This window comes from Pseudorasbora parva, chromosome 20 (assembly GCF_024679245.1).
Source record: "Pseudorasbora parva isolate DD20220531a chromosome 20, ASM2467924v1, whole genome shotgun sequence".
NCBI classification, from domain to species: domain Eukaryota; kingdom Metazoa; phylum Chordata; class Actinopteri; order Cypriniformes; family Gobionidae; genus Pseudorasbora; species Pseudorasbora parva.
Window position 1 is genome coordinate 18,789,855 of NC_090191.1, and position 13,756 is coordinate 18,803,610.

At 40.4% G+C, this 13,756-nt stretch overlaps 1 protein-coding gene across 4 annotated transcripts in view; it reads right to left on the reverse strand.

Annotated features, from left to right (window-relative positions):
- The window catches only part of tafa5a (TAFA chemokine like family member 5a), a 184,569-nt gene that overhangs the window by 78,569 nt on the left and 92,244 nt on the right, over positions 1 to 13,756 (reverse strand). For all 4 annotated transcript variants that reach the window (XM_067428032.1, XM_067428033.1, XM_067428035.1 and 1 more), the window contains exon 2: positions 5,129 to 5,278. In XM_067428032.1, coding sequence (XP_067284133.1) covers positions 5,129 to 5,278 — 150 coding nt within the window. The remainder of the gene's footprint in view (positions 1 to 5,128; positions 5,279 to 13,756) is intronic.

A 13,756-nucleotide genomic window follows, 5' to 3' on the forward strand; every position in this document is an offset into this window, starting at 1 on the left:
GGAGGTTGAACTAACTGTTGTGCAAATGTAAATAGTGATGTGAGAAATGCACCAAAGCGACTGAGAAAAACTGTTAAACACACTCGACTTGAAGGCGAGGATCCTCTTTTTTGTTTGTTTTATTAAAAATCATAGATCTGATCGCTTTCAAAAGTGATAGCTCTTAACAAGCTACATGTATGGTGTACATAATAGGACTTTTTTAGACCTAATAAAAAGCTTCAGGTCACATGAAAAATGTCAGGTGTCTTCTATCCTCTACAATTAGGCATTTGTCGAAAACACCTTCAGACATAAAGAAATCAGACAAAACAGCCTCAGACATAAGGACATCAGACCAAATCTCAGAAATAGGGAATTCAAAACGAGTTACATTCAAATGGATGCTTTTACACAGTTTACTAGAAAATTGTGCCACAAAATGCACTGCAATAATCCAGGGCCTTGACCACCATAGACAAATTGTTCAACATATTATAGCCCTATTTAATTGCATTTGTTTTCACTAGGACACATTTCTTAATAAAAAGTCACTTTTTTAAAACTCTTCACACAGTGAAATTTCATTCAACAGTGTCAGTCTTTTAACTTCACCATCTATACAAAAAAGGAAAACTTAATGATAATTTTGTATTGCACTATAAACATGGACTATTATAAAGCAAACATTGTATGACTGTATTTTTTTTCTCTCCAGTCTGTCACCTAATGGGAGTTTTGAGTTCATGTAACCATCACCTTTGTCTCCTTTGGCTTTTGTCTTGCTTAGTTGGGGACACTGAATATTCAACTATATTACTGATTTGCCCGCATTAATACAATATCAACGTGACCGGCACGTCATCCTCAATAAACCCGTCTCTGGCGCAATAACTCAGATCTTTCATGTATTCATCCTCTTGTGTAATCGACGCGCCATACTAAATAAACCCGTCTCTTGTGTGATACCCAGAAATTTTGAATATTCCAATCTAATATGATTTCTGACCTTTAAGTTTGCCAGAATAATAATCATACACTGTTTGTTAATAGGCCAGAGGAGAACTGGCACCCCGACTGAGCCTGGTTTCTCCCAAGGTTTATTTTTCTCCATCATGCCCTTATGGAGTTTTGGTTTCTTGCCACTGTTGCCTTTGGCTTGGCTTGCTCAGTTGGGGACACAAATTATGATCCAAGTTTTTCAACTTAATATACAAATAAAATTAATTAATTAGGGCAATTTTAAGTACAAAATGAACTGCTTTGGCAAACTAAAAAACTGTTCTGTGGTCAGACAAATCAAAATTTGAAGTTCTTCTTGGAAAACTCGATGCCATGTCATCCGGACTAAAGATGGTATGGGGTTGTTATGGGGTTGCCTGAGTGTGTGTGGCCATGGGCACCTTACACATCTGGAAAGGCACCATCAGTACTGAATGGTATATCCAAGTTCTAGAACAGCATAGGCTCCCATCTCTGGATGGGAAGACCTTGCATTTTTCGAACATGACAATGCCAGACGATATACTGCATCAATTACAACATGGCTTTTAAGAAGAAAGATCTGCAGGCCTACAGTCCAAAACTGTTTCACCTAAAGCATTTGGTGCATCATAAAGAGGAAGATGTGAAAAAGAAGACCTAAGACAGTTATACAGATAGAATGCTGTATTAGATAAGAATGCGACAACATTCCTATTCCTAAACTTGAGCAACTTGTCTCCTCAGTCCCCAGGTGTTTGCAGACTGCTACGAAAACTGTAACAAGTCTATCTGTCTGTTGCCACTGCCATCCTTCACTAGTTTAGTTTAGCTCTGTCATGGTAATTAGTTATTATCTGTATCACCTGTCCCCCTCGTTATCCTCCTCATCAGTGTGTGTATTTAGTTCCTCTATGTTCACTCTCTCTTTGTCCATTGTTGTCAGCACACCCGTCTCTGTAACTGTCTTGACCGAAGTCAATGTTACCAGTGGTGAAGTTCCATTAAAGTGTTATTTACTAAAGTCATCTTCCTTGTCCTTCTTCATTTTCTTCTTCGTGCATTCTCATCACCACTGGGGCCTGACAGAAAGATGGTCCAAACAAGCCAATTAAAGTCAACCAAGATTCGTGTTTGTAGGAGTTTTTCTTTTTCGTGTTCAGTGTTTTCTTTTTCGTTTTTTTTTTGGCAGGACGTGCCCACCGCAGATGGAAAGAAGACCTCGCAAGCGAAACCTGAGGGGAATCCGTCTGACCAGGTGTGCGAGCAGACTGGCCCTTCCATTGCTGAGGGAGTCCATCAAGGGAATGGAGATGAGCCCCGCCCACCCTCCCGCCACTGAGAGTGAGTACTGGATCATCTTGGATAGTTTGCTTTCCTGTGGAGAGAACAATTTCCCATGATCTCTCATCACAGCTAAACCTTCGTCATCAGTCTTGTTAACTCCACCCATCCTCCCTCTCCCACCACCTCTCCAAACTGCCAGCTACTGCCAGAGTCCTGTGAGCACCGTCTGTCATCTTCAGTCTCCTCCTCAGACTCCTACTACTCCTAAAGACCAGTCATTGTCTCCTCCCATCAGTCCCTCATCTTCACCTCTGCCTCCTCTCAGTGGCACGGTCATCCCTCAGATCTGCTGGGACTCACTAATCCCTGGAAGGTTGAAGCCAGTGGTTCCGCCTCCAGTCTCCGGGGGTTCCGCTCCACCTCGACCCATCATCCTGGCTCCTACGCCTCACTCCTCCCTCCCTCGGCTCCAGCAAGGACCATCGGCCATTCGGCATTGCAGGGCTCCCTCGGACGTCGGCTCCACCTCAGTCAGACGTTGCCATGCCTCCGCCACAGACTTGCGAGCCGGACTCCACCCCTTCAGCCTCGGCAAGCTCCGCCTTCCCTCAGGCTTCACCTCCGCCCTCGGTCACTCCCGCTCCACCTCTTGCCTCCGGATCCCTGCTTCCATCTCAGGGGGTCGTTGTGGAGACTCCATCGTGGCTGCCGAGGTCTTCTGTCTCGCTCCACCCCATCAGCATTCCGTATACGCGGTGGGCGTTTTTCGGAGGGGGCGTACTGTAACATGTCTATCTGTCTGTTGCCACCGCCATCCTTCACTAGTTTAGTTTAGCCCTGTCATGTTAATTAGTTATTATCTGTATCACCTGTCCCCCTTGTTATCCTCCTCATCAGTGTGTGTATTTAGTTCCTCTGTGTTCACTCTGTCTTTGTCCGTCGTCGTCAGCACACCCGTCTCTATCTGTCCTGACAGAAGTCAGTGTTACCAGTGGTGAAGTTCCATTAAAGTGTTATTTACTAAAGTCATCTTCCTCATCCTTCTTCATCTTCTTCGGTGTGCATTCTCATCACCACTGGGACCTGACAAAAACATGTTGGCCACAAATACTGGCACCCCTAGAATATTTTATGAGTAAAATATCTCTGAAGTATATTTCCATTAATATTACAATGTTTAAGCACACCAGGGTGACTAGGAACATTATTTTTATTTCCAGCTATGATGTCTTGTTTTACGGAAGTATAAATATGAGGAATCACAAAGGCCAAATTCCCTTAACCATTTATAAAAATGAATAAAAACACAGAATATAGGTCTGATGTGGAGCAAAAGATTGTTGAGCTTCACAAAATAAAAAGTGGATCAAGGAAATTAGCTGAAGCATTGAAAATTCCCATTTCCACCATCAGGGCAATGATTAATGATTAAGAAGTTCTAACCAACTAAAGATGTTACTAATACCTGAAAAAGGACTCATGTCTTATTGTCTTAATACATGGTGAGGAAGATAGCTCAAGTGGACAAAGACTATCTAAGGATCACAGATGGAGAATCACAGAGATTAGTTAAGTCTTGGGCTCCGAAAGCCCAAGACTTGGGCTCCGCCTTTAAAAAATAAATAAATAAATAAATACAAATAAAAATAGCAACCCCTATAATCACCACATGTTTGGGAGGGTTTCAAGAAAAACCTTCTTTGCTCATCCAGAAACATATTTAGCGGTCAGAACATGATTGGAACTTCAAAAGGGACCTGGTTCTGTGGTCAAATGAAACTATATAAATATAATTTTTTTAGCAGCAAACCCACCCGATGGATTTGGTGCAATCAGGATAAAATGTACCCTATGTTCACGGTTAAAAATACCACCGGATCTTTAATGTTGTGGGCCTATTTTGCTGGAGGTCCTAGACATCTTGTTCAGATACATGGAATAATGGATTTTAGCAAATACCAACAGATAAAAAATCAAAACCTGATGGATTCTGCTAGAATCAATTTCTTCATTGATTACATCATTGTACGGGAAACTCACCCCTAGACGGGTAATGAATGACACATTTCTTATGTTTTGTCAGATGCCTTTATCCAATTATTTTATGTCTAAGGCAATTTTGTCCACTGCCTTTATTTCTGAGGCTGTTTCATCTGCAATGGAGTGGATTTGCATTCATTCTCTTGGTATTTTACAGGGAACTATTAGAAACATTCATAACACAACCATCCAATCTTATAATAAATAAGAAAATAGCTGGCAGCAATTATAGCCTGCCATACACCAAATATTAGAGGTTGTCATCATGTATTAGATACAATTAGTGTCCATGTCTAATTATCATTATCCAAGAAAATTGTATATAACATGCTATTTCAGTTATAGGAAGTAGGTAGAAAATCATAATGCAAGTCCTTAAAGGTACAAGAGAGCTACATTGCATCTGTTCCTGTTTAGATGCTCGGGTAGTTATTTAGCTATAGAAACAGGCAGACGGAGTAATATACCAGTGGCAGAGATAATCTGTAAATATTGTTAACTTTACCTGCGATAGAAAATGAGAAGCATTTCCTGTATGATTGTTCTTTGCATGCAGATCTCACTCTTGTTGGTGATGTTTGTATTGATGTCACATTTGTAGAGGATGCATGGAGATTGGAACAATATATATAACATTAAATAAACAAAAGAGCATCTGCCATGCTATTGTGATTCTTTGCAGCTATGGGCTGAGAGGCCATATCCCCGAAATAAACTTGAGCATGAGCTATTAGAGCTTTGATGAAGAAAAAACAAAAAACAAACAAAAAAAGACTGATATGTAATAGTTTTAAGGGTAAGTACATTGTTTTGATTGATAAATCCCCAAATATAATCTTACCGTCCACACAGGCTGGCCTGGCTCTCGTTGTCCCAGCAATCTGTCCTTTCTTACATGCACAGCGGGCCGTCTGTCTGGCAATCGTCCTGCGTGGTTGACTGCTGTCTCTGTCTAGAGTGACAATCTCACAGGTGCCTGCTGCCAGTTGACCTGCAGGACATAACCAGAGATAGAAGAGGGATTCAGAAGGAAGCTTTGAACAAAAATACAATAGCAGTCAGCTTTCTTGCATAATCTGGTTGTTGTTTTGTTTTTTTAATGGGGTTCTCAGTTGTGCTTTGTATAGGTATAAACTTTTATGCATAATTATCTTATAAAAAAAATTGAGTCAGATGAGACAATTGTAGACATGCAATACGAGTAATGTAATTTGGGTTGCAAAGCTGGAATAATTTGAATTTGATGAGAAATGTTTGGTTTTATAATAAAATGTCAAAATGAGAAATGATTGAGATTTCTTTAGCAATTCTAGAGCAGACAGTTTTTACTGTTTCCCCATACTGAGGGGAGTGAAGTAACACTGAATCACAGAAAAAACAATCTTGTTGTCTCTGAGAAACAATTGGTCATTTTTAACCTTCCCTTTCTGCATCATTACCATCCATTCAAAAGATGATTTAAAAAAATAATTTTATACTATAATGTAAACATGGGCTATAACATATTTCAACAGTAGGAAGTGTCATTCTGGTTTGGCAAAGAAATTGTACAAGCGTACAAGTTTATTAGGAGAACTGTGCGAAGAGTTTTGAAAAGTGATTGTAAAAAACTAAACATATTGCAACTGTGCAACTGTAGGACAACCACAAAGACAATTTAATTAAAAAGAGTCAAACAAAAAGCACAAGTTACTATTGAAGATTGTTTTTATCTCTTGAATATTCAGTTTAAGCTTGTACCATCAAAAACATGCTTTTTATTTATTATTTTTTAATAAATAATAATAATAATAATAATAATAATAATAATAATAATAATAATAATAATAATAATAATAATAATAATAATAATAATAATAATAATAATAAAATAAAAACACACACAACTTCAAAGCATTTCCAAGCTTCAGTTATGGCCCTTTGTCACCTTCTGCCTCACTGTGAAACCCTCAGATTAACCTGTCTATGTGAAGCTGGTCTACTGGGAATCTGCTTCCTGCTCCAGACCTGAGAATTCTGATTGGCAGTGAGTCAGAGCTGTGATTTAAACTGACCCAGAGTCAGTGTGCTTAGATAGAACAAGGTTAATTAACTTAACGCACAGGTCACAGCCAGGCTAATGGAGAATCTTAAGATACACAGCCGTACTGCAACGACAAATGTGTGTGTGTGTGTGTGTGTGTGGTCAAAGGTGAAACAACATCAAGCTTAACAAGATGTTTGTGTTTTCATGGAATTTAGACAACCTTTAGCCTAAGAGTGTATGAGTTGGATTATGTAAAAATCCATTTGCCAGTGTGTTCTGCTAGATGAGAGTTCTTCAGCTTTGCAGGTGATGATAAAAACAACTCCCTGATATTTCGTAATTTGGCTGCTGTTTTTCTTTTCTTTTTTCTTCTTCTTTTTCTTCCATAAAGCCATACACTCTGATAAATTACACAGCTTTCTGTGTTTTGGCTATTATAAATGGGACTATGACACATCTTCTTAAAGAGTACAGAATCTCCTGATCAAAACACATATGGAGAATATGCAGAAACAAACGATATCCTATGCAATCATATATATATATATATATATATATATATATATATATATATATATATATATATATATATATATATATATATATATATATATATATATATATATATATATATATATATATATATATATATATATATATATATATGATTTATTTATTTATTTTATATTTTAGCCAGAGTGTCTGTTATTTTTTTTATTTATTATATTGCATGTTTAAATATTCGTACAACAAAATATTCTGGGGGCCATGAAAATGAAAATTTGACCTGAAAATGGTCAAAAACGCTTTTGGGGAAAGAGTTAAGAAATAATTTCACCCATGTTTTTCCTTTCAGATTGAATTAAAATTCGAAAGGGGTTACTTTTTCAGTACACATGGAAATTAAAATAAACGGAGCCAATTAGAAGTCTGAAACTTACAAAAAACAAAACAAAAAAACATAAATGTTATTTAAGATTTCCAGCACGCGAAAGCCATGCGAAAATTTGTGGTTGTGCAAGTTTCCTTACTTCCACTGATTTCCATTTCCTTCAAACCATAAAAGCATGAACACTTTGAAACAAAAAATCTTTAGAATGACCTATGTTAAAAAGACCAGGAGATGTCCTCTCTAGACTGTCTCTCCCTCTATTATATATATATATATATATATATATATATATATATATATATATATATATATATATATATATATATATATATATATATTTCTCTATTTCTCTTTGCATCAACTCTCATTTCATTTATATTCTTTCCCTTCTTATACACTTCTGGATGATGTCGGATAATGATATGTCATATGTGCGTAGCAGCGGGAAATCCATCTTTCTCTTTAACACTCATTTCTGCAGAGATTGCATTTGTCTGCCAGATCTGAAAATCCCCAAAAGGAACTGCAAAAAACCTTCCCCTTACATTGCTATAAGCATAGTAAGACACTAACAGATGAGATGAAGCCCTTTTTGAAAATCTCCTTTTTGTCAGCAATTTCTTTATCAGCATTTATACACTGAATAACATTGTTGCTTTTTGTCCTAGTTTAGACTACGATTTGTTATTATGATCTCCACTGGTATTGAATTAATATATTACTTGAACATTTGCATTCTTTTGGAGCTACTCTTCTGTTTATCTTTAAAGGGCTAACATTTTTCTTGATCTTTTATAAAAGAGCTTGAGTCATATAGAAACATATGACTCAAGCTTTCATTAGCTGCAACTCCTATTACTGAAATGTAGGTATAAATGCGTTTAACATCCTCTTTCTTGAGTATTATGCAAAGATCAACCAAGCAATAAATGTGGAAAGATGCAGTTATTAATGTAATAGGTTTAAAAGGAAACATCTCGATTTATGTCAATGCTACATACATTTACAAATGTAAGACACATATGAGGTGTTCGGAACCATGGCTTGCCCAATTACAGGATAGATACTATTATTTCTAAAGACCAGATGCATTAATGATACGAATAAAATGTCTCAAAAAAAGAACATCTTCAAACATTTTGAAACATTTTTTTTATGCTTGTCTTTGGTGAAAAAACCTAAACAAAATGCTGCCCTACCTAATCAGTACATCTCAGAGAAAATATAAACTATGACTCTCAGCACATATCTATGTGGAAGAAGGCATTCCCTCAATGCGGAGTAGAGATGGTGCTTTTCTACACACACACAGACACACGCACACGAACACACAAACGTACTCACACACGCACACAAATATATATATTGGTGGTGGTTGAGGAGATTCCTCCTTCTAAAGCGCTTTGAGTGTCTAGAAAAGGGCTTTATAAATGTAACAAATTATTATTATGTTCCGTTCTTCTCAGCTTTTCTTAACTGGTTTGATATTGAGATATATTACGTAAACAATGACCCTGAAATAAATTAATCTTTGCTGTCTTTACTGCAATGCGCATTCAGTTATTGATTTAGCTTGAGTTCCTATCAGGGCGTACAGTTTTTTCAACTACTAACAAGCATCAGCTCATACTAGTGGTGTCAGTAGCAAAGAAAAGGTTCAACTGAGTACTGGGGGTTCATAGAATCCCCAGATTTCCCTCATTATTCCTACCAAGGGCCCAATGCTAAAAACTGTACAAAGGAACCCAGGACAGCACTGGCCAGTACCAAAGCCACTTTCTATGAAAAGTCAAAATTCCATGAAAATTCTTCATACGTCTACATTTCAACATGAATAGCCAGTTCATCTCACCACAAAATCACAATATTAAATTGTATGTCTCAAAATAAGCTTGATTGACAATGACATAATAAACTCACATATTCTAGTGAAAATACATGTTTATCATTAAAAGCTTTTTTTCCTCTACCCGCAAAACTGCAAACACAAACATGCAGCAAAAATCTGTCACCATTTTCTCTCTTTTAAGCTTTTTATTTTATATTAAACCTGCTTTTTTAAAGGAAACCCGTGGCTGTGTAAACTGTTAAACGTATTTGTGAATTATGTGCACAATATTTTGAGAAAATTATGCATATGTTTTGTAATTTGTAACTGTATCTGTTTAGGACAAGTGTTCAGATCACCATGTTAATTGTTCTGAGAGCAGTGATCTGAGTTTGGAGAAATGTGACAAATTAATTCAGAAAACTGAAAATGCATTTTGTGTAAAATCAAAGAAAATTTATGCTGTGCATACAGATTTCTGTTTTGTTGACAATGTGACTTCAGTTTCGACCTCTGCATGTTAGAAAAAAAAAATGTATACAAAATAATTCTGTCACGCATACTAGTTACATACAGTCACACAGCATTGCTCTCCCTTTTCTATTAGATCTAAATATTTTCCCAAGCTTATAAGATCACGTCCTTGTACATCATCATTAGACAAATATTCAACCGCACTATGAACAGCTGTGATAAAACTGTAATTGATTTGGGGTTTTTCCAAAGCCTGAAGGCTCTAGTGATTATTGACGGTAAAGGTGTTAGTGTCAATGCATTTATGTAGTTCCTTCAGTCCTTGTGATACAGACAAATCTTAAAAGCTCATGTTAATGACAGGCATTTGCTGAATCTGAGCTCTATTTATAACTTGAGTGCTTTACTGTTGAAAAAAAAAGTAAAATGCTGCATTGCTGGAAGTCACTTACGTGGATGCCTCTATAATTGCTGAGTCATTTAGAAAAAAAAAACACAAAAAAAACATGTTATTCATCCATTTACTAGAAAAAGGGAGTGGAGAGAAATGGATTAAATGGAAGGATGTGGCATTTTAAAATCTCATTGCTGGTAGGTCTTTAAATTCTTACTGGGCGGTTAGAATTGTTTTGCACTACCCAATTAGAACTTTCTAATTGTAACAGAAGTCAAGCCACTGACTTACTAAAGTAAAATCAAAGATGGTAATGTCCATAAAACTGGACAGTTTTTATATCTGAGTGGAGAAAACGTCTCGGTTACGTATGTAACCTTAGTTCCCTGAAGAAGGAACGAGATGCTGCGTTGAAATGCTGTGAGAGCGCCTCTGCGTGATTACGTCATGAAGCATGTGTCGAATCAGTCCAATCGGAAGAAGGAACGTCATAGGCGGGTGACATCATAGACCGGAAACTATAAAGCACCCTCGAACACAAGCAGAAACTAGCTTCAAAAAAGCCTGAAGTAAGTGATTACTGGCATGCCGGGAGTATGGCAGGGTGTATTTCAGCCACAGGAGCTCCACCACCTCGGGGTGGAGCCTCCATTCCCCGGGCCTTGGCCCCTGCCTCGACAGTATGTCTGCGTCCTGATTTAGGACCCCCGGGATGTAAACTGCCCTGATGGAACGCAGTTTCCCTTGGGCCCACAGGAGGATCTGACATTCCAACTTGTACAAGGGACGAGACCTCAGACCCCCCAGGTGGTTTATAGAGGCAACCACCAAAGTGTTGTCCGACCTGATCAACACATGGTGGCCCCTGAGGTCTGGCAGGGAATGTTTCAAAGCAAGAAACACAGCCAGCATCTCCAGCCGATTAATGTGTCTCCAGCCGGCGATGCCTTCAGAGCACGAAGGCATCACCACATGACTTTGATCGTGCGAAACGGATTCTCCCTCGGGGAGAACCCCTTGGTTCTGAGCCACCATTGCAGCGGCCTCATATTCAGCAGGCCAGAAGGTATTACATTGGACGCAGCTGCCATGAGGCCTAAAAGTTTCTGAAACTGCTTCATATTGACAAATCGGTCTAGCTTCGGTTCTTTCACCGCCAATAAGATCGATGTTACGCGTGTCGGTGATAATTGCGCCCGCATAATTATCGAGTCCCATATTACGCCTAGAAAGGTGGTCCTCTGACCCGGAGAAAGCACACTTTTCTTTGCGTTTAACCTCAACTGCAACCTCGTCATATGTGCGAGGACAACATCTCGATGCTGAACCGCCATCTGCTCTGATTGAGCCAAAATCAAACAATCGTCGATGTAATTGAGTATGCGGATGCCCTGCAGGCGCAAAGGCGCCAGAGCTGCATCCACACACTTCGTGAAGGTGCGGGGTGACAGTGCTAGACCAAAGGGAAGTACTTGATATTGGTATGCCTCTCCCCTGAAGGCAAACCTCAGAAACTTCCTGTGATGTGGAAGGATGGAAACATGGAAGTAACCGTCTTTGAGATGTATGGTCACAAACCAGTCCTCGGACCTGATCTGTGACACGATCTGTCATGATCTGAGGGCACCGAAGAAAGTCGGGTACCGTGTGCTGAGGAGGGGAACACCCTCAACGTCCTGACCCGTCTGGCATCAGGACTTCTTGGACGAGGCCTTATTGGCGATAATGACTGTCCTCAGATCAGCCCTACCCCTCGAAGGCCATGTCTGTGAGCAGCGCCCTACCTTCCAGCCTCTCTGTGGGGGAGCACGGGCCGCAACGCTCTGCTTTTGCTCCGCCCTGTGCGAGGAGCTCGTACTCGGCTTGGACTGCTGAGCTGCAGCAGCCCCTGGGACCTGGACGCAGAGAGGGAGAAACTGCTTGAGCGCCGCCGCCTGTTTCTTGAACTCCTGAAACCTCTCGATGACAGTTTGTACGGTGTCACCGAAGAGGCTAGCAAGAGAAACCGGTGCATCAAGCAGGAAGCTTTTCTCCCTCTCCTTGATTTTGGTGGGGTTTTGCCAAAGGTGTCTCTCCGTAGCCACCAGGGCTGCCATAGAACGGCCCACACATCTGGCCGTCTCCTTGGTGGCACGAAGAGCGAGATCGGCTGATTGCCTTAGCTCATTGATTACATCACCCCCCACCTCATCTCTACCATCCAGATCCCTCAGCAGGTCGGCCTGGTATGCCTGCATTATTGCCATTGCATGCAGACACGCCGCGGCCTGACCTGCCACCGAGTACGCCTTACCCACCAACGTAGACGTTGTTTTTAGCGGCTTGGTGGGTAATGTCGGGGCTTTCAGGGACGATGCCGCTGAAAGTGAGAGATGGCTTGTAAGCGTCTTTTCTACCTTCGGCATCGCCCCATAACCATATTGTTTCAGCCCTAATATATTACTATATGTCGATGTCTGTGGGCTGAAAACTCTATATGATGCCGGTTTCCTCCACGACCTAGACATCTTGGTGTGAAGGTCAGGGAAGAACGGCAAGCCCCGACGTTGAGGCTCTGCCGCACGGGACGGTAGAAAGCGCTTATCCAGTTTGCTTTTCTTGTGATGAGTCTCTGATCTTTCTACTGGCCAGTCAATATTTAACCTGGCCACCACCCTTGTGAGCACCTCAACGAGCTCCTCACCAGCGGGTGACTGAATCGGCGATTCTTCAGTCGCGATGCTCTCAACGTCCACCTCTCCTCAGAACTGGATAGTTGGAGCACCGGTGCCCTGCCCGGGGAGGAAGAAACCGCAGGGCGGGCTTCCAAACCCAGAGACGAGGCACTGGATCTTACAGGTGAGGGCTGAGATAAGGCTGGGCCCGTCTCAAACCCCTCTGTAAGATCCATCTGTGAACCCCATGACTGAAGCCACCACTCTGCCTCAGCAACAGCCGGACCTTTCAATATATTGCAATATATTGGAAAACTGATTTTTAGTCACCTGCAGAGCACAAAACGCCTCAGGGTTATGTCTATAACCCCTGTTCTCTGAGAAGGGAACGAGCACTGTGTCGGAACGACGAATTTAGGGACGCTCCCTTGGCAACAGCATATCTGAAGGCTGAATGAAACTATTCCAATCCTGATTGGTGTTGCATCATTACGCAGATGTGATGGCATACCCGGAAGCTACATAGGGGAGACCGGTGCTGTCGCCTTTGGTTTGGCTTGCTCAGTTGGGGACACTAAAACTATGATTAAAGTTATTCAACTTATTATACAAATAAAATATATGAATTAGGTCTTATTTAATTCTATAAACTATAATACTGATCTGCCAACATTGTCGCTATATGATAAATTAAAATAAGCTGATAACATCACTGTTTTCTCCAGTACGACTGTACAGCCAAATCTAATTTTGTCGCAATATTATCCTGTTTGACACTGTGAAGCTGCTTTGACACAATCGTGATTGTAAAAGCGCTATATAAATAAAGTTGATTGATTGATAGTAGCGTCACTTATTGCGATGAAGCAAGCACTCCAGGCAAGTCGACGTGTGACGACGAGATGCAGTGCTCATTCCCTTCTCAGGAAACAAAGGTTATATAGACATAACCCAAGCAGTTCCCTTACAAGGGAACTTTGTATTACGTCGGAACAACGAATTTGGGGAACGAGTACCCACTAGGACACACGGAGAGTAAGCCTGCCCCCTTGTGAAGCTGGAGACCAGGCACATTTAGGACTGGAGCACCCTAGAAAATCTTATGAAAGTGTGTTGAATGGCCCACCCAGCCGCTAAGCAGATATCCTGCATTGGGACTCCAGAAAGGAGGGCCAGGCGTCTAGGTATCTGGCCCCCTCAG